This window comes from Primulina eburnea, chromosome 7 (assembly GCF_022965805.1).
Source record: "Primulina eburnea isolate SZY01 chromosome 7, ASM2296580v1, whole genome shotgun sequence".
Classification (NCBI taxonomy): Eukaryota; Viridiplantae; Streptophyta; class Magnoliopsida; order Lamiales; family Gesneriaceae; genus Primulina; species Primulina eburnea.
The window spans coordinates 1,991,825-2,016,983 of NC_133107.1; the positions used below are offsets into that span (position 1 = coordinate 1,991,825).

The 25,159-nt window shown below is 35.6% G+C and overlaps 6 protein-coding genes across 9 annotated transcripts; 4 read left to right on the forward strand and 2 right to left on the reverse strand.

Annotated features, from left to right (window-relative positions):
• Window positions 1–1,838: 1,838 nt before the first annotated feature.
• On the forward strand, window positions 1,839–4,672 carry LOC140836484 (uncharacterized). The gene is made up of 11 exons (XM_073202031.1): window positions 1,839–2,390; window positions 2,469–2,571; window positions 2,663–2,676; window positions 2,769–2,987; window positions 3,077–3,148; window positions 3,228–3,317; window positions 3,406–3,444; window positions 3,697–3,801; window positions 3,941–4,109; window positions 4,207–4,316; window positions 4,451–4,672. Exons 1-11 carry the CDS (start codon window positions 2,136–2,138, stop codon window positions 4,535–4,537), a joined length of 1,263 nt encoding a protein of 420 aa, XP_073058132.1. The 5' UTR covers window positions 1,839–2,135; the 3' UTR covers window positions 4,538–4,672.
• A 1,462-nt stretch (window positions 4,673–6,134) lies between these two features.
• On the forward strand, window positions 6,135–9,912 carry LOC140836486 (receptor protein kinase TMK1-like). The gene is given in 3 exon segments (XM_073202032.1): window positions 6,135–7,224; window positions 7,227–8,798; window positions 9,238–9,912. Coding segments are annotated over 3 exon segments (2,850 nt in total). The 5' UTR covers window positions 6,135–6,476; the 3' UTR covers window positions 9,768–9,912.
• A 1,814-nt stretch (window positions 9,913–11,726) lies between these two features.
• LOC140836488 (uncharacterized) lies at window positions 11,727–14,984 on the forward strand. Of its 2 annotated transcripts, none has more exons than XM_073202034.1 (6): window positions 11,727–12,185; window positions 12,339–12,380; window positions 13,033–13,148; window positions 13,453–13,559; window positions 13,746–13,799; window positions 14,733–14,984. In XM_073202034.1, exons 1-5 carry the CDS (start codon window positions 11,859–11,861, stop codon window positions 13,772–13,774), a joined length of 621 nt encoding a protein of 206 aa, XP_073058135.1. In that variant the 5' UTR covers window positions 11,727–11,858; the 3' UTR covers window positions 13,775–13,799; window positions 14,733–14,984. The 2 variants fall into 2 exon arrangements, with proteins under 2 accessions (XP_073058135.1, XP_073058136.1); XM_073202035.1 differs by having other exon boundaries at window positions 13,453–13,556; window positions 13,744–13,799.
• Window positions 14,985–15,116: 132 nt separating this feature from the next.
• LOC140836487 (transcription factor bHLH30) lies at window positions 15,117–16,467 on the reverse strand. The gene is made up of 2 exons (XM_073202033.1): window positions 15,866–16,467; window positions 15,117–15,789 (listed from the first exon to the last, which is right to left on the reverse strand). The coding sequence occupies exons 1-2, from the start codon at window positions 16,118–16,120 to the stop codon at window positions 15,304–15,306; spliced, it is 741 nt and encodes a 246-aa protein (XP_073058134.1). The 5' UTR covers window positions 16,121–16,467; the 3' UTR covers window positions 15,117–15,303.
• A 2,338-nt stretch (window positions 16,468–18,805) lies between these two features.
• Window positions 18,806–20,053, forward strand: LOC140836490 (probable transcription factor At5g28040). Its single transcript, XM_073202040.1, has one exon. The coding sequence runs from the start codon at window positions 18,866–18,868 to the stop codon at window positions 19,859–19,861; it is 996 nt and encodes a 331-aa protein (XP_073058141.1). The 5' UTR covers window positions 18,806–18,865; the 3' UTR covers window positions 19,862–20,053.
• A 395-nt stretch (window positions 20,054–20,448) lies between these two features.
• Window positions 20,449–24,933, reverse strand: LOC140836489 (uncharacterized). Of its 3 annotated transcripts, none has more exons than XM_073202039.1 (4): window positions 24,523–24,933; window positions 22,675–22,938; window positions 21,870–21,920; window positions 20,449–21,484 (listed from the first exon to the last, which is right to left on the reverse strand). In XM_073202039.1, the coding sequence occupies exons 1-4, from the start codon at window positions 24,823–24,825 to the stop codon at window positions 21,083–21,085; spliced, it is 1,020 nt and encodes a 339-aa protein (XP_073058140.1). In that variant the 5' UTR covers window positions 24,826–24,933; the 3' UTR covers window positions 20,449–21,082. The 3 variants fall into 3 exon arrangements, with proteins under 3 accessions (XP_073058140.1, XP_073058139.1, XP_073058138.1); XM_073202038.1 differs by having other exon boundaries at window positions 22,675–22,933; window positions 24,518–24,932; XM_073202037.1 differs by having other exon boundaries at window positions 22,675–22,969; window positions 24,518–24,932.
• Window positions 24,934–25,159: the final 226 nt, after the last annotated feature.

A 25,159-nucleotide genomic window follows, 5' to 3' on the forward strand; every position in this document is an offset into this window, starting at 1 on the left:
TGTTTAGAAATATCTGATGATTTGTTATAAAATTATAACCGAAGAAAACATAAAAAATAATAATTTATTATACGTTTTTTTAATATTAATTCAAATTATAATTCGATTTTTTATTTTATTATAATAATGGCAAGAGATGCTCCGCAGAATATTGTTATATTCCATAATTAAATAAGGTACATATGAAATATTTTTAGATTATTTTTAATTTATTAATTATCATTAAATACTAATAAAAATGTAAATAGTTAAGTAAAACATATATATATATATATATATATATATATATATATATATATATATATATATATATATATCTTATGCTCACTCGTTCTATTATATTGAATCTTAAATTATATTGGTATTCTCCTTTAACGATCTAATCTACCATTCTCATCACAACTTATTAGAGATTTTATTCTACTTAATTCACTCTTTACTATAAATATTCCAAAATGCTCTTATTGAGTGATTTAATATCATGTCTTAATTGTAATACCATCACACTAAGTGATTATTCTAAAGTTAGTATCGAACAAGATCTTGATTAATCATCGAATGAATGAACAAATGATATTGAATGTTAAAGTGATTAACCAAAATAGATCCCTGACAACGAACTTCGTTATGAAGATTGAGTTTATTGAACAACTTGAGTTTAGTTCGGATATATTATTTCACTTAGCTCGTTATATTCGGAATATTTTACTAACCTATCTTTTTCATGCACTCATATGATCGATTTTTAATCCTATTGATTATTACTATTAAATGAAATTTAATATCCTATGTATCATTACTTAATTCTCATTAATTTCTTAAAGATTTAACATCTATTTTTTAACCTAAGTTTGACTCAATTATCACCAGCTGCTGTAAATTTCTCTACACACATCCTTCATTCAAAATTCAACATGTCAGAAGACAAGCAAATACAGTGGCTCATTCTCTTGTTCGAGCGGCCATATCTTATGCAAATCATTTTATTATGATTCACCCTCCGAATATCTTATGTAATTTCATTTCCCACGATTGTGAATACAACAATTGATAAATGACATTTTCATTAAAAAAAACAAAAAAAAAGATCTATAAAAGCCTAATTTAATATTTAATTTAAATATATAAAAGTTCAAAGACGTCGAATTTAAGAATTTGAACCAACTTTGGACCGCTACATCATATTTCCATATTTTGTTTGGGCCTATTATTTTGATTCATTTTGGGCTCTAATTAATGGTGCGAAACAATTCTCATCCTGCTTCTATTTTTTTTTAATCCTATTTATTAATTAATTTATCAGAAACGATCGATTATATTTATTTCATTGTAATAAGTTTTATCCTTTGAGGAGGGAGTTAAAGAAGTGAATATCTAGTAACAACAATTTTTGGGAAACGGTTCAAATGCTGTCATTAATATTTCAAACGGGGAAAAAATATTTGTATACCTTCTTATTTATTGTTAGTGTACATGAGAAATTTACAAGTATTCAGTTTCTTTTTTATTGTATGTATGTGTGAGGTTTTTTCGATATCGCTCAGGATCGAACTCAGACTTTTTCTCTATCGAGAAGATTTACCCGTGAGACCGTCTCAAACAAGTTTTTGGCAAAACAAAAACTGGAAGCCGAAATATAAATATATGGGAAGAAGATGACAACTTTGATTCACGGATCTTCAATCACTTTTGAATTCAAATTATTCACGAACCAAATTCAACTATCTTGCTACTTCTTGTGCCTGCATATATGGACCACACACAACACGTGACCCAACTATGTAAGTTCAAATTTATTTTCTTGGATATTTCCGAGCAATTGGATCTCGCATCAATCCTTGACAAATTTTCCGAAATCGAATTTATTTGAAATTCATTAATTATCAAATATAATCTCAAAGTAAGAGAATTCCCATTAGGAGCAGAGCTCCGGGGTGAGCTGTCAACGATGTCCCAAGTATCCGCAATATCCCATTCCTAAAGCTGCAACTTGCACGCAAAAGGGTTCACATGGCCGGCCTTTTTATATACAGATGATAAACGATTGTGAAAAACTTAATACTTCAATCAGCTAACAGAGAGAGTCTAAAGATGGGAATTTAGTTTCTTTTTCGATTTCTAACTACAAATCGACAATGTCTGACATATCACCAGCTACTACTTCTTGGCAGCTTAATTTCAAATCTTTGATTCATGTTTTGATGGTCATATTGACATGGTCTTGTGTGGTTGGAGGTGATGAAATAGTGAGCACCAATGCAGCTAATCCCAGAGTGCAAGTTGGGAACATTTCACAAGTGGTAGATGCTGCGTATCTGCGCATATACTATGGCCAAACTTTCAAAGTTATCAAGAACGGACTTGATGGCAGGAGTTACCTCCTCATCCAGGTACCACGGATTCACGTTTTGATGGCGATATTCGACACTAAAACCGAACATTTTGATGTTATTTATGGTCTTTTGTAGAATAATTCGAGAATGGCTGCTAAAACAAAATTTTGCACGTCACGGATAAACTCATTCGTCATTCCATTAGCCAACTTTTCAGTTGATACGCTGAATTTTCCAGGTATATTGCGATTTGATAATTTAACGGCATATATATCTTCCTTGATTACTAATTGTTTTTCTCTTCTTTTTTTTCCCTGCTATATGAGCAGTTTCTTTTTTCGAGGTGAGATTATGCTATGCTGTTAAAGTAATTTTATAATTTTTTTGGGAAATTATTTAGTTAACTTGGCTTATATTTGACACTGATATATCCAGCTGCTAGGCTTACTTGGAATTTTGAAGGGAATCACATCAGAATCTGTGGCTTCTGAATGCGTGCTGAAACTATACAACAATGGTCAACTTCAAATTATCAACAAAACCCAGCCTCTATCGCTCACCAAGTTTGTGGCTCACTTCATCAGCAACACCGATCAACCGCAATCCTGTAACTTTGCAACTTTTCTTCCAATGGGTGAGGAAACCCCTTTGCAGGTATATACATATACAGCCTGTATTTCCTTTATTTACATACACCATTTGATCAAGAAACACAGAAAGCTTTCACTTAATAAAATGTGCAGCAAGCTGAGTGGATCAAGTACTTGGGAGTTTTTGCGAATTTAGAAATCAGGGCGAACCAAGTCTATGATGCGGTAATATATAAGACTTGAATTTAATTTCCCGCAAGACTTGAAGAATATTTATCATCAAAATCTTTAATTAATTTTACAGATCAAAAGCAATTACATGTGCCTGAGCAAAGCAGCAATGAACAAAAAAGCCTCGTTCAAACCCATAGTCGCTTGGATGGACTACAACAACGTGAGCTCGTTCAATATATATGTTTTAACTATTTTTCTGTGAATTGGTGGGTGTTATGTTTTATTTAATACTTGTTGGATTGGTGCAGGGCGTGTGGTCTTTTACAAAAGATAAATACAAGCTGAAGGTATATATATATATATTCATCAATTACTTTGATATCGTAATCGAGTCTCATCTCGTTCGTTAGTTTGATGATATGTATGTGTTGTCAAATTTCAATTTCAACTTTTTCCTAACATACGATGACACACATCACATGCATAAAAAAAAGACTAAAATTGAATAATAAAATTGATATATATGGTATACTTTATGCATATGTTCATTTTGTACTTATATTTCCTACTTCTTTTATTACTAATCTTGATGCATGCAGTATGTGGAGGATTCAGGAGGGGAGAATGTGGACGATTCGATCAATAAAGTTACATATAACATGTCTGTACCTGACGACTTAGATGTATTCAATGCCATCCTATGTGTCAGTAATTACATCAATGTCTTTGATTCTCATTTATTTTACTCAAATTACATATATAACTGGAAATTAAAAATAACGCATATTATTTTGGAAGTTTTTTCAAATGAAGATTTAATTTTCTCTTTAAATCATTGATTAGACTATAGATGTGGTGATAGATGAAACCAAGAGGTCTGAAGCAGTGTCCTACACTGCCTCCACCTTTCTGCAAAACTTGAATGTGGAGGATCAATCTTGCTTCGCTTTCATGGCTTCGCAAAGCCTGTGGAGATATGACAAAAGATATTATCAAAATTCAGTCGCGCTCGGTATTACCTTCGACGACATTTTAAGTATTTAGACGTCTCAATATATATATGTAATAGTTGTTGATGCTTCGAATTTTCTATGCGCACAACGACGAAGATTGGTACGATGGAGCTATCTCTCAACCTCATCTAGTCTTGGCCGATCTCGTTGAAGCTCTGTTTCCAACAGGAAATTACACTAGCACTTATTTCAGAAATATTGCCAAGGTAAGTGTTTCGGATGAGTTAATTTGGGTTGACTTAGTAACCTTAACTAGGAGGGAAATTAATTTTTGTATTTTAGATTGTGTAGTATTTGATGTACACCAAGGCTCATGAAAAATTGTAACATTTTTCTGCAGGGAGAAGGAGTTGTTGACGTTGGCCCTGAAATGTGCAACAGAGAGAGCGATGTTGCGATGGAACCTGTGATTATAGATTGCGAATAGAAAAATAACGTTGATCCAAACTCAGTGGATTCTTCTTTCTTCAAACGACGTCCTCCAACTTCTCCAAATGTATCAGTTTCTTAAATATGTGATATATACAGTTTTCATAACCATCAATTATGATTCTTAAGAAAATATGCTTTAGTCGTCGTTGATTTTAGTTATGATTAAAAGTATGTATAATCAATATACTCTTCAACAACATAACTAATGAATAGTATCACAACTTCTTCAGACATCGTGATATTTGTTAGATCATTTTTATATACTCTGTATCAATATTATCCACTGATAGCTATAAGATAAATTATTTTTTAGCAATTATTTTTCAATCACTATAGAGAAAAATACTTGAAAATCTTTTCAAATGACAATATCTTAGAACTATGTCATCATTTAATTTGACGTAATTCAGAAAAGTCGTCTCGTTTGTCATTTTTTTTAAGCTTTGGAACAAATATATTTTCTTCTATCGAGTTTATATTTTGTTTTTTAATACATCTTGGGAAACGACATACTCACATACAAAATTAATTATTGAATTTTAAAAAACTCGAGAATAGACAATGAATAATGTAATTAAGGTATGCATATGAGATATCATTCAAATTATATATCAAAGTATTTGTCTTATCCAATAGGTCGTCTAATAATACAATTGTTTATATTTCAGGAACATTTTATGATAGTCAAAATTAATTTGATTAAATATTGTATAATTCTATTTGAATTTTACTATTTGGCTAAGTGAATTTATTTGACGAGAAGTTCTATATGCTATCATAATATATCTTATGAATAGCTAATTAGTCACTTTGACTAAAAAAAAGGAGAAAAAATACCTCTTAGCCACGTCGAAATATAACAAAACAATATTAGAGAAAATAAAGTACAATTGACTCAATGTATGAACTATGAATTTATTAAAAAATGCAAAAAATAGATCTATTTTGTCCACAAAACTTTAGAATTGTTCTCGTGAAGTTATAAATAGAATAAGAATTATGTACACATTGTTTCAAGTATTTCTTTTATTTGAATGATGAATTTTTTCTTTTGAAAAATAATTTTATTTTTTGAGAAATAATGATATGTATATAGAGTGAGTCTCATGTGAGACCGTCTCACGGATCATAATCCGTGAGACGGATCAACCATACCCATATTCACAATAAAAAGTAATACTCTTAGCATAAAAAGTAATACTTTTTCATGGGTGACCTAAATAAGAGATCCGTCTCACGAATATGACCCGTGAGACCGTCTCACAAAAGTTTTTGCCATGTATATATATATCGTGGCTTTACAACTTACCTATATCGATTTCCAAAATATAACACCATGTCATGGGGACATATGTTCTCTTGACCCTTGAGTCAATGATGACAGTTTCAGCTTAAGTTTATTAATTATTATCTATGCACATGGATTCGATGGCTATGTATGCACAAGCTTTTGGGCAAAATAACAAATAAAAATTCGTTTTCATACTATGTTCTTACACAAATTGTTTTCTACTGTTTCCCGCACATTTCTGAACATGGCGAGTAAGCTGACCCAAGTTGGCATGTGGCCCATTGTGCCACTCCACTCATTATCCAGCCTTTTACCACTGTCATTTCTTTGTTCCAAGCGCATCGTCTTTCTGAAACTTTTCTGGTGTTGTGGGTCCATCGCTCCATGTGCTCCAGCTCCATTCTCGATGTTTATTTCCTTCTATCACGAGTTTTAATTCGCTTGTATTCCCCTCCCTTACCCTTCCTTCCACTAGAAGAATCCAATGCTCGTCTAAAATCTGCCAACTTTTGAAGCCTCCGCAGATTCTGCTTTGTAGTGACAGAGTCGAGCGTCTGTGTCCAAAAGAAGCCCAGAAAAGGCTCTCTCGATCCTGTGTCCTTTAGTTCTCTCGAACGGAAAACAAAAGCTCGGATCTTTCAGAATGAAGCGCCTTTCTTGGCTAAAGATTCAAGGCTTTTCGTCAGTTCTATTTCTTGGGTTGCTTTCGTTTTCAGCATTTCTATGTACCGAGTCTCAAACCATTCCAGATGAAGCATCAGCAATGTTGGCGCTCAAGAAAAGCCTCAACCCGCCCGATACACTCGGGTGGTCCGATCCGAATTACTGCAAGTGGAAACACGTCGTGTGCTATGAGAACCGGGTCACCCGGATTCAAATTGGGCACCAGAATCTCCAAGGTACACTACCTCCGGAGCTTTCTTCTCTAACTCATCTCGAACGCCTGGAGGTCCAATGGAATAACATTTCTGGTCCTTTACCAAGCTTAAAAGGTTTGAGTTTACTGCAAGTCTTGATGCTTAGTAACAACCAGTTCAGTTTCATGCCTACGGAATTTTTCTCTGGCATGTCTTCTTTGCAGTCTGTTGAGATTGATGGCAATCCTTTTCTTGCTTGGGAAATCCCACAGACTCTTAGAAATGCCTCAACTCTTCAGAATTTCTCGGCTAATTCTGCTAATATTACTGGAAGGATTCCAGATTTTCTTGGCCCGGATGTGTTTCCGGGCTTGACAAACTTACATTTGGCTCTCAATAATTTGGAGGGTGAACTGCCGGTGGGTTTTAGTGGGTCCCAGATCGAGTCTTTGTGGGTAAATGGGCAGAAACTCAGTGGACAAATCGATGTTATACAGAACATGACATTCTTGAAGGAGCTTTGGTTGCATTCTAATATATTTCCGGTCCCCTGCCTGATTTTTCGGGTTTGAAGAATCTGGAAACGTTGAGCTTGAGGGACAATTTGTTCACGGGGCCAGTTCCAATATCTTTGTTGAATCTCGAGTCATTAAAGGTTGTTAATTTGACAAATAACTTTCTGCAAGGGCCAACTCCAAACTTTAACGAGTCTGTTTCTGTTGATATGTCGAATGATACTAATAGTTTTTGCTTACCAAAGCCCGGTGATTGTGATCCTAGAGTTGATTTGTTGCTCTCTATAGTGAAATCGATGGGTTACCCTGGAAAGTTTTCTGAGAATTGGAAAGGAAATAATCCATGCGCTGATTGGTTGGGTATCACTTGTAAAAAAGGGAACATCACCGTCATAAATTTTGAGAATATGGGGCTTACAGGCACCATTTCTCCAGATTATGCCGCGCTTAAATCGCTGCAGAGATTGGTTCTTGCTAAAAATAATCTTACTGGCGGTATCCCGGATCAGCTTGCCACTCTAACTGGGCTTATGGAATTTGACGTGTCTAATAATGAGCTTTCAGGCAAAATACCAGGTTTCAGAAGTAACGTGATTGTTAAAACTGATGGAAACCCAGATATCGGGAAGGATGAGAGAGATTTGAATTTAAATGGCTCAAGTTCCCCTGGTTCAGCTGGCTCATCAAATTCTGGATCTGACCGTGGGGGTAATTTGGAAAAGGGTCGTGAGAGATCTCGAAATTGGATTGGAGTAGTTGTGTTTTCAGTGATTGGGGGAGTCTTTGTCATTTGTTTGGTTAGGTTAGCCACTTTCTGTCTGTACAAGAACAAACAGAAGCGATTCAGCAGAGTGCAAAGTCCAAATGCTACGGTAATACATCCTTGCCATTCAGGTTTGGATAACGAGAGTGTGAAGATCACAGTTGCTGGATCAAGTGTTGGTGACGGTGTTAGTGAAATTCATACAGTTTCTGCCAGTGAAACGAGTGAGGTTCAAATTGTTGAAGCAGGAAACATGGTAATTTCCATTCAAGTACTGAAAAATGTGACGAACAATTTCAGTTCTGATAATATTTTGGGTCAAGGAGGATTCGGAACAGTCTACAAAGGAGAACTACACGACGGGACAAAGATTGCAGTGAAAAGAATGGAGCATGGAGCGATCACTGGAAAAGGGTCTGCCGAGTTTAAGTCCGAAATTTCTGTTTTGTCTAAGGTTCGACACCGGCATCTTGTTGCCCTTCTTGGATACTGTCTTGATGGAAATGAAAAGCTTCTTGTTTATGAATACATGCCACAAGGCACACTAAGTGGGCATCTCTTCAACTGGGTTTGTGAAGGGTTGCAACCATTGGATTGGACGAGGAGATTGATTATTGCCTTAGATGTTGCTAGAGGTGTCGAATACCTCCATGGATTAGCCCATCAAAGCTTCATACACAGGGATCTAAAGCCTTCTAACATATTACTCGGGGATGATATGAGAGCTAAAGTTGCAGACTTTGGGCTTGTGCGTCTTGCTCCGGAAGGGAAGGCTTCCATTGAAACAAGAGTAGCTGGAACTTTCGGATACCTGGCACCAGAATATGCAGGTAAACTTATTCCCCGTTTTATCCATGAAATTTCTCACTTTGCAAAAATGTCGTCAGAATGTCTGATATGTGGACGATGGGAGATATTTTTAATCGACCTTGCATGTTACTCAGTGATACATTGCATAAATCTCTAGATTTTAGTATTACCTTTGCCTGAATGTTTTCAAGATGCTTAATCCCAATGAAATGGACCTAACACGAACTCAAGCACTCTGTGCTTGCTCTCTGGCATTGTGACTAGCAACCCAATCTTACTGTATATATCTTGTTTTTCTGTTGCATATCATTATTCTTACAATACAGGGTACTTTTTAGCCCTACTAGATAATGAAATCCATCCACCCTTCCTGTCTTTTTCAAGAACTTAATTTGTAGACATTTTTTCAAATATTCAAGCACAAGCCAAATGACCTCTTGATATTTTCACGTGTAACAGTGACGGGTAGGGTGACAACCAAAGTGGATGTATATAGTTTTGGTGTGATCTTGATGGAACTTATCTCGGGAAGGAAGGCACTAGACGAAAGCCAACCTGAAGAGAGCATACACCTCGTAACATGGTTCCGCAGAATGCAACTCAACAAGGATATATTTCATAAAGCCGTTGACCCCACAATCGACCTCACAGAGGAAACTCTAGCAAGCATCAGCACTGTCGCTGAGCTAGCCGGCCACTGCTGCGCAAGAGAGCCGTACCAGAGACCTGACATGGGCCATGCTGTAAATGTTCTTTCTCCTCTGGTTGAACTCTGGAAACCGTCGGATCAAAACTCTGATGATATACATGGGATCGACCTTGATATGTCACTTCCACAAGCACTCAAGAAATGGCAGGCATTTGAGGGTAGAAGCCATATGGACTCCTCTTCTTCGTCCCATCTTCCGAGCTTGGATAACACGCAGACAAGCATACCTACGAGGCCGTATGGATTTGCCGAGTCGTTCACATCGGCTGATGGCAGGTGAAAATGATAAAAACAAGGTTGGCTGGCTTTATCTCTGTTCTTTCTTGTGCAGTTCTTTGATGTAATTTAATTCTTGCCGACTCTTTGTGCCTTCATTCTTTTTGGTGCTCTAACTAATCGATCATGGAGTCTGGACTTTCTTTCAACTACTAGATGCAGATCAATGCTTGCAAAGTTTTCTTAAATCTTGATTATGTGATATTAGTTGCTGCCATGAATGTACATGGTGATGTTGATCGGTTCTCAAATCTTGATTGTGTGCTACTAGTGTCAAATATATAAAGTAGCGTATAAATAAATGTGCCTAAGATCGTGCTAGTTAGTTATGATATTTCAATGGAGTCAATAATTTTGGAAATTTATAATTTTCAACAATGTGCCTAAGATCGTGCTAGTTAGTTAACAAGAGATTAATTTTGAAATTTTATAATAATCTTTTTTGAAATTTGAAGCGACGAAATTATTTGGTGTCACTAAATAGAAAAAATAAAAATAAAAAATGGGTTTTAAAACTGTTTAGTATTAAATCCCCCTATTTTCAAAGTAGTGTCCGCGGGATACCACAAAAGTCCTGCCTTTATACAAGACGGGAGTATTTGTATGATGCTCTGTGAATTTGATTATAATTTAATTACCAAACAATCAAGATTTATTAGCGTAAATGAAGATCTTTAGGTTCATTAACTATTGGAGTATATGAGAGTTTAATCTGCCTCGTGACAAAAGAATTTGCTGTTGACTAAGCATTATACATGGGCGAACTAAATCGAGTAATTTACTCTAGAGAATAAATAAATCACAACAAATAATTTCCTTACCAAGAATGATCTTCCATCATAATCTCTCTTGTTGGGATCAGCTCCAGCTCGTATCAGACTTTGTAGTTGATTCAGATCACCGAAATAAGCTGCACCATTGACTCTCAAAGCTAGCTCAGCCTCATGTTTTCCAATATGGAATGTAATATCGGACTCCAGTTGCTTCACGCGAACATCTGATTCTTTAATATCTTGTCGGACATTTTGGCTAAGTTCAAGCTTCCAAAGATATTTCTTCCCACGACATAAATGACAACAAAATGGAGAAAACATGTGTTGCTAGAGACTGAATCTTCTAACCCATCTGCTCCAATGCCAACTTCTACAGAGGAAATTGGGTACAGGGAAAAATTGGGAGGATTTCAAGAAATTTACCTGAACACCATCACAAACAAAATATAGTTGATCAACAACATTCCCCTGTCCCATTATCACTTCAATACACGTGACTAAATTTATATATTTAACCCTCTTACTTCAACTGAGTAATGAATTATTATTTTTTGAAAAAACTATTTGTAAAGGGAAAAAAACTCATCCTCTCTTGAGACCTGTTTTTCCAAAAAATACAAATTACATAACACGTTTATCACGTGTGTTTACTAATATAGTATTAAACTTGTGGCATTTACTAAAGAAACTTGTTGTGATAATCCATCTTCTTATTCAATATCAAAGTCACTCTTATTTTATTTAAGTTGTTATTAAAAATATATATTATTGTAAATTTATAGACATACAAATCTATATGAATCTTATACAAGTCTTATCCAAATTCAAATTATATGTCATATATCATTTAATATATATATCTATACTCTACTATATTATTAAATGCGAGGACATGATAATAATTAACTAGAGAGGACACGACTTTTTTTTCAGTTTTACCCTTATATGATACTAAAATTATACTTTTGTTTTTTGTTTTGTTTTTTAAATTTCAACACACTTTTATTTTAATTTTTTTTATTCCAACCATTCAATTATCAATTTAATCTCTTTATAATTTGTCAAATTTCACTTTAGTCTATCGATAAAGATAAAAAATTGTACACACCTAACGCATCATTGTAAAATTCGAGAATAAAAAAATTAATATTTTTACCTTCAATAATATTTTTGATATAAAACCTAAGAGCACCACGAGTGACTCTCGAATTTGAGGGGAAAAAGAAAAAAGAAAGCCATCCGTGCATCATCCTCTGAATAGAAACGCTTGTCTTTTCCACCTCCCTGCACCGGCGTCAGCGATTCCAAGCGTCGCCACTCCTATGCAGGTGGCGCAATTCTATTCCTCCCTGTTGTTACCTCGTTTAAATCCCAACAATTTCCGCCACGACTTTCATCTCCACCACCTCACTTCATCCTCCGCAATCATATTTTCAGTGCACATATCTTCGATTAACAGACAAATGACCACCACTAGTCGTGCTGCTACTACTTATTCCTCCTCTAAACCTACCAATAACCCTGCTGGAGGTGCATTCACGACCCTTAAAGAGAGAGTCACATTCGAGAAAGAAATCAAGAAAAGCAAATTCATTGCCATTGCCGGGCCAGTTTCCGATGAACGATCCTCTTTCTCTTTTCTGTCCGAGGTAACTTCCCTTGTCTCTGGGTTTTGGAGCCTTCCCCTCTTTATGAGTAGGAGTGTAGGACGCTTAAATTTGATATGTGGTATTTGATACGTCTCCTGAAACTTGCTTAATCATTCTTCCCCCGTTTCTCTTTGATGGGATATTTCTGTGTAGGTTCGCGATCCACGTGCTACTCATAATTGTTGGGCTTACCAGGTATTTAATTTCTTTGTATATATATACATGGATAATAATTTCCAACACCTTTTGTGTAATTAGTGTAGTTGTGTAGCTTTTGCTTGTTAAAGAAAGGCCTTCAGTGCAACCCCAATGTGAATTATTCAAATAGTCTAACTTAGATTCACAATAAAGGAGGAAAGATCAAAACTTGAGACAGAATTTGGTCATGAATAATGAGTAGTGCGGAATGTGGTGGTTCACTCTTGGCACAATTAGCTCACTCCTTTAATTTGATCGTCCTACTTTGCATCGAATAAACTTTATGACTGGTTTCACTCACATCTTTTAGTGAATTTAATGGAAGATATATATTCTCATCAAAATGCAGAGATTTAATTGCAACACGAGAATTCTTCTTTGATCAATCATATTTTCATGCCTAGTTGTTCTCTCTCAACTTTTTGTTTTGATTTTGGGTCTACAATTCCATTTTGCTAGATAACTTATACTTATCATCATTTTTATTTTTTTGTACTTAAAATTTTTTAACTTGTTTGTGGAAAGCATAAAGTCTACTGAATCATTACGTGAAGGGTAGATAATACGTCTGTTGGGGATATTAGCTGACGACTGACGTTTATTGTTATCTTTCTTTTCTCGATTGACATTCTTATGGTCTTAATTCTAGATTGGAGATCAATTTCGGAGTAATGATGATGGTGAACCATCTGGTACTGCTGGAAAGCCAATACAGTCCGCAATTGCCTCTTCAGGAATAGATAGAATTATGGTTGTTGTCATCAGGTATGAAATTATGTTTTACTGAGTCATTTTCTTTTCTATTTGAGTTCCATTTTTTAAAAGATGTCCTGGAACTGCTTTTGCATGTTTTGCCTGGCATTTAGACCCTATTTAAACTTCTTCTTGTTTTTTCTAAATATATATAAACAATTGGCACTTCTACTTTGTCAGTTATTGGTTCCATAAAATCCTCTGGGATATAGGAGGAAGTCTGTCATATTGAATTTTTTTAAAAAAAATTGATTATTGTTTCTGATGGAGTATCTGCTGATTCTTGATTCAGATAATTTTCTCTCTGTACATTTAGGTATTTTGGAGGAATCAAACTAGGAACTGGAGGACTAGTTAGAGCTTATGGAGGGGTTGCTTCAGAATGCTTGAGAAATGCCCCAACTTGTGCAGGTAAAATGCAAAGTATTTAACTATGCCTGGATAACTAATCTTCTTTTACTTTTGCACCTTAAATTTTCTGAAAAGTTATTGATGTTAGTATAATTTGCACATATCCATGCTTGTGGTTCAGTTTTTCTAGGATTCTTAAGAGGGTTGCATGTGTATATAAAATCAAACTTCTTTTTCTTTTTTCTTATCTTTCTGTAGGTTCCAATGGGATTGGAAGTTTCGTTTGATCTTTTGGGAGTTCTGTACCATCAAGTAAGACCAGATCCATTGACTACTTTTTATAACTTGTTTTGCATTGTTTAGTTTTATTTTCCATCCCTGTAAATCAAATCAAACATTAGCATCTCATTTCTACTCTTTTTCCTCCAAAACATATTTTAATCTTATTTTCAAATTTCACATTATGCAACATAATTTTAATTTGTAATTTAGCTTTTTCATCATACCAAGAATGTTATATTAGATTCTAACTTAACTCTCCAAGGTGCAAAAGTTTTAAAGAGACCCACTATTAAAATAACTGTGTTTATGATGTGATATTACTTATTCATTAAATTCTTCAATGTGATAACATTTACATTAATAATATCTATTTTAGGAAAACAACACCTGACATATATCCATTATACAATACAATATCTCGAAGCATACTTTTGAAAATAATGTTCAGATATGTGGATATGAAACCCAACCTTACCACAAGGAGATTTTGTAGTTTTGCAATAGTTCAAAAGGAAATAAGCACTAACTTCGCTTGAATAGCTGAGGCATGGACAAGAAGAAAATGTCATCTTTTACTGAGTAGATTTTCAGTTTTTTTCATTTGTCCAGTTTTCTGATACTTTTGAACTTCTATGCGCTTACCTCTCTCTGTATAACTTTTTAAAATCTTCTTAATTTGACTTGACGATGCATGAGTGTGATATATGCCATCTCATCTGTGTTCTTCCAAGAAAACAGCAATTTTCTTGTTTCTGTGGGAGAATCCGCAACAGTGCCCATCATCCCTTGCTTTGAATTTGACTATTGATTACCTTTTTTGAATAAGAGCTTGATTCAAAATCTTTTAATTTTTCTAAAGCCAACTTTCCATTAAGTTGTCATGTGCCTGTGCCTGCATTTATGATTCCCTGCATTTTAGATTTATCGACGACCTTATGAACATTCCGCTCCCTTCCCTTGCAGCTTCAGTTATTTCAAGTTGAGGACATCACGCAGGATTACGATACTGGAAAAGATAACATTACAATGGTAAATTTCAAGGTGGATTTTGACCGTGTACACAGTTTGGAAGAAGCTATAAAGTCCAGTTGTAGCCGTGACATTGTGTTCTACAAGAACTGAAATTTGAATCATACATGGCATACTAACATTTATATGGTACAGACAAAAGCTAATGCTATTTGTATTGTATATTGAGAAAGTAATACTTTTATTTTATTAAAGAAGTTCAGAGTCCATATGACATAATATGATTGCTATTTGCAAATGATGTATCAAAATAGCACATTTATTTTCTCTGAACACGCAACAAAATTATATAATTAATAATATATAAAATCCTACAAGTTTTAAAATTTTCCTATATATCAATACAGCCAAAACATACTGTATAAATCACCAGCATTTATATTCTCGAATCTTCTTCTCTCACTGTTTTTTTATTCTATCACGACTATTACAATATTCCAGTCGTGAAAATAACTAATCATTCAAATGCATGATCGATATCCATCCGCAAGAAGGAAAAAGATCATCAGAAGTGATAGAAACGAGGTCTTTTATTCCCCGGCAGAATCTGATTCGAACCCGCCAACAAAGTGGACTTCTCAACCACCATTTTCAGCACTTGTCTTAATTTTCGCAAGCCTAAATCCCTTTCACTTCCGACATTTGATGAAACCAATTCCACCCACAAAATACTTTTGGTTCTACCTCCAATAGTGCACATTTCTGCTCGCATTACCTTCGCTTTGACCGAGTTCAGGGCCTGGATCAAGTCAAGTATCATCTCGGGCCTGTCTTCGCAGCATAATGTTGCCTTTATCAAGCCCGAGGCATCCTCGCAGGAACATACTTTGAGCTCGTCTGTTTCAGTGGGGAACATGGCGAAATCTAAGGTTGTTTTGTGTTTGGACTTAATGTCGTCGTTTGTGCGATCCATGGCCGTTAATTCTGCGGTTGCTTGTCTCAACTCCTTCACGCGACGGACTGCTTCTCCAAGCAAAGAAGCCTTGTCTGTCTATAATAAAAAGATTAAAGATGCATAGATACAATGCAGGCTTAATTTTATTTCATGAACTGATAATTCATATCACCTTGTGAACATTTGGAAGAATGGCTTTGAGGGTGGCGATGTGGCCATTGATCCGCTTTCTTCTTCTTCTTTCAGCTTCCTTGTGGCTATTGCTTGCTGCAACTGCTTTCGCCTCGGCCATGGATTTTGGGCTAAGATTTTCATTCAGGTGATTGCCTTCTGTTAATGGTGTCGAAATACTCAATGGTCTTTGAAGAATGTCGTAGGAATCCGAACAGTTTCCCAGTTCATAAACACTTGGACTAACAGAAAACATCCCTACCCTTGCAGGTTCAAGAAAATAGAATAAAACACGTACATTCACACACACTAACAAGAAACTAGCACCAATCACAAAGAGGAAGAGATCATCGAGGGACTTGTGTGTGTGCAAATTGCAATATATGCGAATCTTGGGTTTTAAGAATATTTATATGGGCATTTAATGGATCAATAACTTCAAGGAATATGAAATACGTGGGTGAAGTTAAGGAGGATCGATTTGCTGATATGTTTGCATTATTTCTTAATTCTGAGCTTCTTGGGATTGTCTGTGACCAGCAAAATCAATTCACAGACAAGGAATCACTCAGATAAAGTCTTTCCTTTTATTTAACCATTTGCATACTGGGCTGCATGCCCTTTTATAGTACTGGCATGTATCCCTTGTTTATTTTCTAATACTGGTAGGACCTTTTTTAATAAAGTTAATGTATACATACACACACACACACACATATACCAACTGTCATCTTGCATGTAAGGGAAGAAATTCTACGAATCTTGGTGTACATAAGCAGGACTGTTGGTTATTGTTGATGATATGGGTTTTTAGAATATGTTATAAAACATATTTATCTAAAGTTCTGATTAACTGCTAACTAGAATCATACGTACCATTTTGATTTCACCCTTCTATTTCATAGAGTCGATTACCTTGTTAAATTTTTAGAAAACCTTATCTTTTAAACTGAACAAGAAGCAATTAAATCAAAGGATAAAGAACAGAATCTATGTCTGTTTGACAAGAAAGAAGGAAAGCTTTTGGCAGTTGAATTTTAGTGGAGAAATTCAAAAGCGCAATCATTTTCCGGCTGGTGGACAAGACACCGTAATTTGTTTTAATAACAAGCACGGTTTGTTTTTCGGTTGTTTCTTCAGGATACAGGGTAGATTGAATCAGATAAACAATAGTTACATGCAATTAGATGCTCGATTCGACGGCCGTCGCTTGGTTAACCCCTACGTGCCAATGGTCACAATCCTGTGTGTAGGCGCGTTAAAGGAGCATGCAATCCTGAAAAATTAACTTCGCAGCGACTGTCTCACCTCATTTGGTTCAACACAAAACGGACCCCTGGCCGGCCTCATTCGAAAGTAACACATAACATACATAATCATTATTGTAAAAGTGCATTACTCTGCCTTGAAATTTGCATGCAGAAACAAGCCAAGGTCCCATGCCAAGAGTTGTGGCAAGGCCGTCGAAGTGATTCTCAACATAAAATCGGGCACAAAAATCTGACATATTCACGAAGTTTGGACTTTGGAGATGAACGATCACACCTCATACTGTTAATTAAATCCCATAAACTAAAATATTAATATATGAAAATTAGCACCTTTCGAATTCTATTACTTATAGCAAATACAGTTAGACTCGATCGTCCCTATCTAATGACAGATCATGGGTCGGTCCGCCTCGCTAGCTAAAACGGTACTAACCATAAAATATCAAGACTCCTGCGTCAAACTTTAGCTGCTAATTAAGTGAAATCTCAATCTCAAATGGTTAAATTACACGAAATTCAAAAAAGAAAGAAGGTTATTTAGATGAGTATACACTGGCGTTCCATCTTCTTTTGTTTGACCGAAAAATTCGAGTGTGTCGCATCCATCCGCCGGAAAATGATTGCGCCTTTTGAATTTCTCCACTAAAATTCTACTGCCAAAAGCTTCAACTCCTTGTATTCAAACACACACAGATTCCTTTCTCTCACCTTTATTGTCCCCTAGGTCCTTCAGTTTGGGTTCCACTCTCCAGTATTCGTCAGGCTCTTTTAAATAAATTAAAATTAAAATTGTATATGATTATAGTGTTTACACTGTCAGCCATGACTACGTGGAACATGATCGAGCTTTCATTTTTTGTGTTTTCCATGCAATATTTTATATTTACACGTTTTTTCATTTTTTGTTAGGTTAGCATTCGGTTCATGACATGCTCTTGATCAACTAATGTGCGCTTACTTTTCTTCGATTTCAGTCATTTCTTATGTGACGTCGTAAAATGATGACATAATATCGAAAATTGTTAACATGTATCTGAATATTGTTGACGTAACACTTCGATGAAAGAAACCTAAATTTGAAAACAAAATCAAATTTGATGACTAAGTTGATGACAAACCTGGTGCATCTGAGTGATTCCTCGTCTGCGAATTGATCATTTGGTTGACTTGTCGCCCACAATCCCAAGAAGCTCCGAACGAATATAGTTTTCATGGAACATATCTGATATTTTAATACCGAAAACATACGTAGGAATTAATTAATGTTCTTTAATTTCGTCTCATATTCCTTAGAGTTGTTGATAAATACCCATATATTTTCTCGTTGGTTGATAAAAAAGAAACATATTTCTCCTCTTTATATACATATAATTGAATTTATGGTTATTATGTTTGATCTTACTATCTTAACATTATATAAGTATTTTTGATATGACGTTGACCTATTGAATGCAAAATTTTATGTCAACGTCACATGATTTGTCAAAAATGATTTACTTGATTATTATTATCCACAGTTAGTGTGTTACACTGGAGTTTTATTCTATGTATACCAAATAATACCGATTTAATTGTCTTAAAAAAACAATAATAAAAAATTTTGACGATTCTCAACTTATTAGTTTAAAAAACTAATGCCTTTTTCCAGACCACAAATTTACATGAATTACCTTAATTAAACAACAAAAAAGCAACGGGCTAGCTTAGCTCGGATTTGGGGAACCCTAGCCATGGACTCCACCACGATCCATTCCTCCGCTTCAAAACTTCCCATCAAACGCAAAACCCCACTCGACCCTAATCCAACGCTACTCCACCCCAATGAAAGCAGGGTGCCGCCGTACAAATTCCACCGCATTTGGACCGAACCGGATGAGATCCGGTTCTTGCAGGGCCTCGTAGACTGCTCCTCCCACAACTTAGCCTTTCCCAGAGACCTTGAGATCTTTTACTCCCGCTTCTCCAACACCATGTCGCAGCCTTACACCAAGTCCCAGCTTTCCGAGAAGCTCCGCCGGCTACGGAAGAAGTTTCGGGTCATCTCCACCAGGCTGTCTAAAGGTCTCCACCAATCGCAGTTGTCTCCCCACGATCGGTCTCTTTACGACTTGTCCAAGCAGTTATGGCATCCGGATTTTGCCTCCATTTCACCCTTCAACGGATCGAGGGATTTGGGCTTCAATGATAGTGGCAGTAATAAGAATGACGACGGGATGGTTAAAAAATCCAATCTTGTTGGCGTTAAAGTCGACTTTTCACCTAATTTGCCCGTCATTTCTCCCAGTGTCAAGGATCAAGAGTTTGATTATAATCTGGAATTGGAGAGTTACGATGATGAAAATGTGGATAAAGACAAACGTGGGGATGCTTTTCTTGGTAGTGAGAATGGCGAGGAGGTTAAATTAAGCGAGGTGAATGTGAAGTTTGAAGGGGAAGATGGGGTAATGGACAATAATGAGATGCACTGGCGCAACGTCGAGCTGGGGCATGTGAACTTTGGCCGTGAGGATACATTAGGTGAAGTGGTGGTGAAGGTGGTGCTGAATGTGTTTGATGAGTGTTGCAATGACTTGAGGACGATGTTCCTTGCTGGTGGGAGTGACGAAGTGCGGAATACGAGTTATCAGAGTTTACAATCACGCTGGCAGAAGCAAAGGATTTCTGAATTGGATGTGTTGGGACGCCGATTGAGGTTGGTTCTTGAGCATTCTCTTCAAAAGCAATAAATAAAAGTTTTTAAGTTTTGTAGGTGGTTAGCTAGTAGAGTAGATAGTTTGCAGTGTTACTTGGACAAATGTACAATTGAGAACGAAATATAAAGAATTTTTTGGTCTCACGTCTATATTTTTTTTTCTAGTTTCTCTTTTATGTCGAGTGTCCTGGATTAAAGTTATATATTATTGAATATTTCCTTTCTTCGTTGCGTGTTTGATCTTTTGGCCTTATGGGAGTGCATGGGAAGTGCAGTTTGAATATAATTTTGGTTTTGAGGATACATTTTATGTGGTCAACCTGTCTGTCACATGCATGTGTTGCTGGAGATATATAATGGTTTCCAGATCGACTACCAGAAGGCGGGCTTGGTCAATTGAAATGTGGTAGCAAACAAGTTTTGATGAAAACCCGAAAAACAGTTTATAGAATATGGCTGCAGCGTTATGTTACATTTAGCAGTAGTAGAGAGCCTATAAAGAAACGAGAAAACGAAAATTTGAAGATCTCCTGTTATCATATTTATTTTGAAAATGTATTAAATGTACCAAAACTTTAAGAGTACATGGTGCCCGCTCAACGAATATGTTTAGAGGCGAAATATGCCAATGATGCAATATTATATTTTCGATTCAACTAAACTCCATCGCACCCCCGTAATACGAAGTACGAATTACAAATGACAAAGCATTAACATGGTAACCTCAGACGATAGAATCCTATCATTTCTCTAAAAAGCAAAAAAAAATTAAAAAAGAAAAGGGAAATAAAGAAGAAGAAAATGGCTGCAAATAAGCCGACTAAATACCTGCCCCTACAAGTCGTTACCATTAGCCTGAGAAAGAGACGTCATCTAAGGTAAAAGTAGACAGATATCTCTTGTCCAGTATGAAACAAATGAGGGTAAAGGCGAACAACTAGACCCAAAAAGGAAGTTCATCGTTGACAAAAATCACATGAAGAGTAAGAAATTGCAACTCCTACCGCTGTGATATCCTTTGTGGTTCATGTTTGGATATAGCAGGTTCTAGGCTTCCCGGAGCTCAACAAGATTACAAGTAACATTTTCCCAGTATAAATACCACTTGAGAACCAAAATGCTCGATGATCTCCATGGTAAATCCTCCGCATATCCTTCTCATTTTGGTATATGGGTGGTACCAAAACCAAATTCTCGATTTTAACGGATCTTATCGGTACCATTTACCAACAAAAAGAATTATCTTGCTCGGAAGTCAAACAACTACATGGTTCTCAGGTTGCAACATATACATGAAGATGCCACCAGCTACTGAAACATTCAAAGACTCGAATTCTCCAGCCATAGGAATGCTCACAAGCTCACACGAACTCTTACTGGTTTCAGAAAGGCCAGTTCCTTCACTGCCTAACACCAGGCAAAGAGGTAATTCTGCTAAAGAATCTGCCAACTCTTTGGAAAGTTTATGCACTGGATTCAGTTTATCACCGATTGAAGGATGGCCAGCCAACATTTTCATTTGAAATTCTTTTCTTAGAGTTTCTATGTGTGTCCAGTTACCAGTAATAATTTGGATATGAAAGCAGGCTCCTCGACTGGCTCGAAGTGCTTTCTCGTTGAATGGATCACAACAACCAGGAAGCAGCAACACACCACCCTGTTTAAATTATGAATTTGTAAGGAGGTCAAGGTGGCAAAGAGTGTGAAATGAAAATGAAGAAAATATTTAACCCCGCAAATGTGATATAACATTGGAAATGAAATCAACCAAGGATGAAGTTTTAAATGTTATCATATAAATAATTTTAAACCAATAAAACTTCTAATCGAAAAGGAAAATGAAATCTAGCTCAAGCCTTCACAGATGGCTAAAAAATGCTATCAATCGCCACAAAGAAGTAAATGAAAAGAGGCTACTCAAACATTATCTGTAACTCCACTTAGTTCTTCAAAACGGGGGTCTGGTGAGAATAAAAAACCAAAAATTTCAAACTAGAAGCATGAAAAACTATTGCAGATTTACATGGAAATTAATTTCTCACCCATCTAAAAGCTGTAGCAGATCTAAGTAGTGTACCAAGGTTGCCAGGGTCCTGAAATAAACAGTCATATATGTTCAGAGACGCTGCTCAAAAACAGAAATGCAGTCAAATTCTCCCCAGTATTCTTTGCATAGATACTTTATTCAAAACTAATTGAATGTCAAGGTTAGACTTTGCCAAAGTTTAAGCAAGAATAGAATAAAAAATGTGGATTTCCAAAATGTTGCTGCATAAAATAGCATTCGATGTCAAGTTCGTTTTATCTTCAAAAACACTAACATAAAATCAATGAGCTAAACATTTCTGACATGATGCAACAAGCAACCTGATATTCTACTAAAGTAACCCTATTTATGACATCAGCATCCATCTGAAATATAGTAGATAGAACTATTCTAATCTTCATGAGGTATTATCTCTTATTGCATGAGAACCTTCAAAGAATTTTCCTAGCAGAAACCTCTTGCTTAGCCTTTTAAGAGGTGATGTACAATCTGGTATTGGCACAAATAAGCAACGATGGAAGTAAATATCATCAAGAGTTCATTCAAGTCAAAAACACATGCCTATAAATTATAATCAACAAGTTTAGGGGATCAAATCAAGAAAAAATTAGATGATATGTTTTTGCCCAAAATTTTCAAATTCAAGAACAGTAACTTAACAGTGCCAGTTAGTTTGGGACTAAGTTTTGTGTTGTGATTTGATGACATTACTCAGATATCATTTACCTGAGTCTTAAATCATGGGGAAGTAGCTGAGGCATATAAACCAACAATTATGAATAAGGAAGATACAAGGGTACCTGTATTCCATCAAGAACCAGTATTCTATGTGGAAAAGAAAACCATTTCCGGCAATCTTCTTCATGTAGGTTGTTGCTGGCAACATGAAATGTTGTAGGAAATTTCACCAAGGCAATGAAATCAACAGAATCAGTCGACTGAACACCGGAAAGTTTACTCATAACCACCGAGTTGACTCGGATTATATGAACAGAAGGATCATCAATTTCTTCAGGAATATGAGAGTTATCAAGTACCAGCAAGCACTCTATTATAGGCCTATCCTGCAACATTTTATAAAAGCCGTAAATTTCCCTGCGAGAAGGAAACTTCACATTATGTTTTGGCAGTCAATAACCAAATCAACTCATAATTACACATGATCAAAATTATAAAATTTTGAAGAAATCCAACATAAGATGCATTATATATTATATAGACAAGAAGACTAAAGAAGTAAACAAATCTTGGACAAGATATGGAAATGAGCCATCAGGCAGCTATGAACACAATCCTATCAAACAATGGGCAAATCCTGATTGAAATCCTAATCACGTTCAAAATATATCGTGGTAATAAAGTTCAAGTTAAGATTCAAATATCATATGCTTCCAGTTTTGATAAAAGTACGAAAAAATCCGATAATAGTAATGTTGACATGCATGGGCGGATTGGCCAAAACTAAGACACAAGAAGTGTCTTTAACGCCAAAATTGTGGAACATGTCGTTATAGCAAGTAAAATAAATGATAGGGGGTAGGACGGTCAAACACAAACCCTGAAAATAATGGTTTCACTTGCGGACAATGGTATGAATGTAAACATCAGTGAATTAGTTTATGATGTAATATAGTGTCACGGTGAGATGTCTTTCTATGATGATAGGGAACTCCACTTTATTCTGGTTGATACATATTTCATTCACATGTTCCGACCTTCACTTCACGCTCATTCAATGTCCAATAGGTAATGTTTCTAAACATCAATTGACCATATCACTATGGCGCCTTCTTTCAAGGTTTCAAACTAATTATTAGTAATTAATCTAAATTATCACTGAACATATCTAAAATCAATATTGCCAAAGACAGCGGTCATTAATTATATGAATCTCTCTCATACAAAATTTACGGCTGAAAAGATCGTTCAAATCTGTATATTATTTTGCTGTTCCATTGAGATAACAACAGATAGACTCAATTAATGCAAAATAGGTGGACCCTTACAAACCCAACTCATTTTAGAATTCTCAATTGATGCAAAATAGCATGTGGACCATTACAAACCCGACTCATTTTAGAATTCTTTGGGTTAGTGCTGTGCCTTTAAATAAAAAAGAGCGTGACTGCGGCTCCAAGAGAAACCACCACAAAAGGCTACTTCGAAACTTCTCTATACATCTATTGATGTAAAAAGGTCTGCAACAAAAACTTAAGTCAGTAGTTCCTCACTCGCTTTGATCAAGTTTTCAGATATAACGTTTGATCCACCACTACAACCATAAATCTCCATCCCCACTGATATATTCATAAAACCAAAAGGTAGCAAAATAAGAACCACGGTCAAAACTATGTGTATTTTAGTTGCATAACATCATCAGAAAGTGAATACATGTCATTTCCAATTTCGCGCAAAAACAAAGAAAAGAGAAGGCTCTCAAACACCGACTCAGAATTTTAAACCTTTCAACAAACACGTAGGCATCTTTATTCCAATACAAGATGGGGATCATTTTGTTACATTAATCAACCAAAAAGCAGATTCTTATATTCATTCATGATAAGCAAGTGCACCATTTTCTCACAAAAAAGTTATAAAGTAAAGCCCAAATAGAAACTAGGAAGGCAGGAAGAGAATAAACACCTTACTAGAATAGCACCAACAACAAGAACTGAGCCGTGCAAGTGGCGATAGGAAGAACTGAGTCGAAGCTTGACGCAGTGTTTCACAAAAGAGTTCGATGTGCTCGTTATATTTTTCACTTCTGGAGGAAAAGATGGCATCTTTTCGGATGCATTTTCACCGTAAAAGCTGTGATTGGCTTTTGGGCCACGATGAATTTTCTGGGTTCTATTCCAGGGACAAAAAGATGAAGACTTGGTTTGAAAATCAGGAAAATTCATCAGTGAATAAGGGGTTGCCGACATCAAGAATTTGTTTGGGCATTGCATAGTTGAACAATCTAATTATCCTCCGTCCGTCAAATGACCGTGAGTGTAAAAAGTTTACGTCCTCTCGCGATTTTCATTCATCCGTGCTAGTTATCTGCTCCAGTCTGTGCGTGCGGTATATTTATTTTATTTTTATGAAAATTATGTTAATTTAATTTTAAGATTTATCCTTAATAAAATTTGATTTACTCCTTAAAAAAATTGATTTACAAAGAAAATAATAAGGAGTATATAATATAAGATTTTAATATGAAAAATAAAGTTAAATTGAAATAAATAATTTTAATTTCTACTATATCATTAATTTCTAAAGTAAGTCTCACAAATCTTTATA

What these genes read in the sequence shown, in the direction of transcription:
- LOC140836490 (XM_073202040.1), top strand. Translation starts at nt 18,866, where the DNA reads ATGGACTCCACCACGATCCATTCCTCCGCTTCAAAACTTCCCATCAAA.
- LOC140836488 (XM_073202035.1), top strand. Translation starts at nt 11,859, where the DNA reads ATGCAGGTGGCGCAATTCTATTCCTCCCTGTTGTTACCTCGTTTAAAT. An exon ending in CTTTCTCTTTTCTGTCCGAG is followed by an intron (nt 12,186 to 12,338) that starts GTAACTTCCCTT and finishes ATTTCTGTGTAG; the next exon opens with GTTCGCGATCCACGTGCTAC. An exon ending in ATAATTGTTGGGCTTACCAG is followed by an intron (nt 12,381 to 13,032) that starts GTATTTAATTTC and finishes TCTTAATTCTAG; the next exon opens with ATTGGAGATCAATTTCGGAG.
- LOC140836484 (XM_073202031.1), top strand. Translation starts at nt 2,136, where the DNA reads ATGTCTGACATATCACCAGCTACTACTTCTTGGCAGCTTAATTTCAAA. An exon ending in GGAGTTACCTCCTCATCCAG is followed by an intron (nt 2,391 to 2,468) that starts GTACCACGGATT and finishes GGTCTTTTGTAG; the next exon opens with AATAATTCGAGAATGGCTGC. An exon ending in ATTTCAGAAATATTGCCAAG is followed by an intron (nt 4,317 to 4,450) that starts GTAAGTGTTTCG and finishes ATTTTTCTGCAG; the next exon opens with GGAGAAGGAGTTGTTGACGT.
- LOC140836487 (XM_073202033.1), bottom strand. Translation starts at nt 16,120, where the DNA reads ATGTTTTCTGTTAGTCCAAGTGTTTATGAACTGGGAAACTGTTCGGAT. An exon ending in TTCTTCCAAATGTTCACAAG is followed by an intron (nt 15,790 to 15,865) that starts GTGATATGAATT and finishes TTTTTATTATAG; the next exon opens with ACAGACAAGGCTTCTTTGCT.
- LOC140836489 (XM_073202037.1), bottom strand. Translation starts at nt 24,825, where the DNA reads ATGCAATGCCCAAACAAATTCTTGATGTCGGCAACCCCTTATTCACTG. An exon ending in GTTGGTGCTATTCTAGTAAG is followed by an intron (nt 22,970 to 24,517) that starts GTGTTTATTCTC and finishes TCCTTCTCGCAG; the next exon opens with GGAAATTTACGGCTTTTATA. An exon ending in TGGTTCTTGATGGAATACAG is followed by an intron (nt 21,921 to 22,674) that starts GTACCCTTGTAT and finishes TGTTTATTTCAG; the next exon opens with GACCCTGGCAACCTTGGTAC.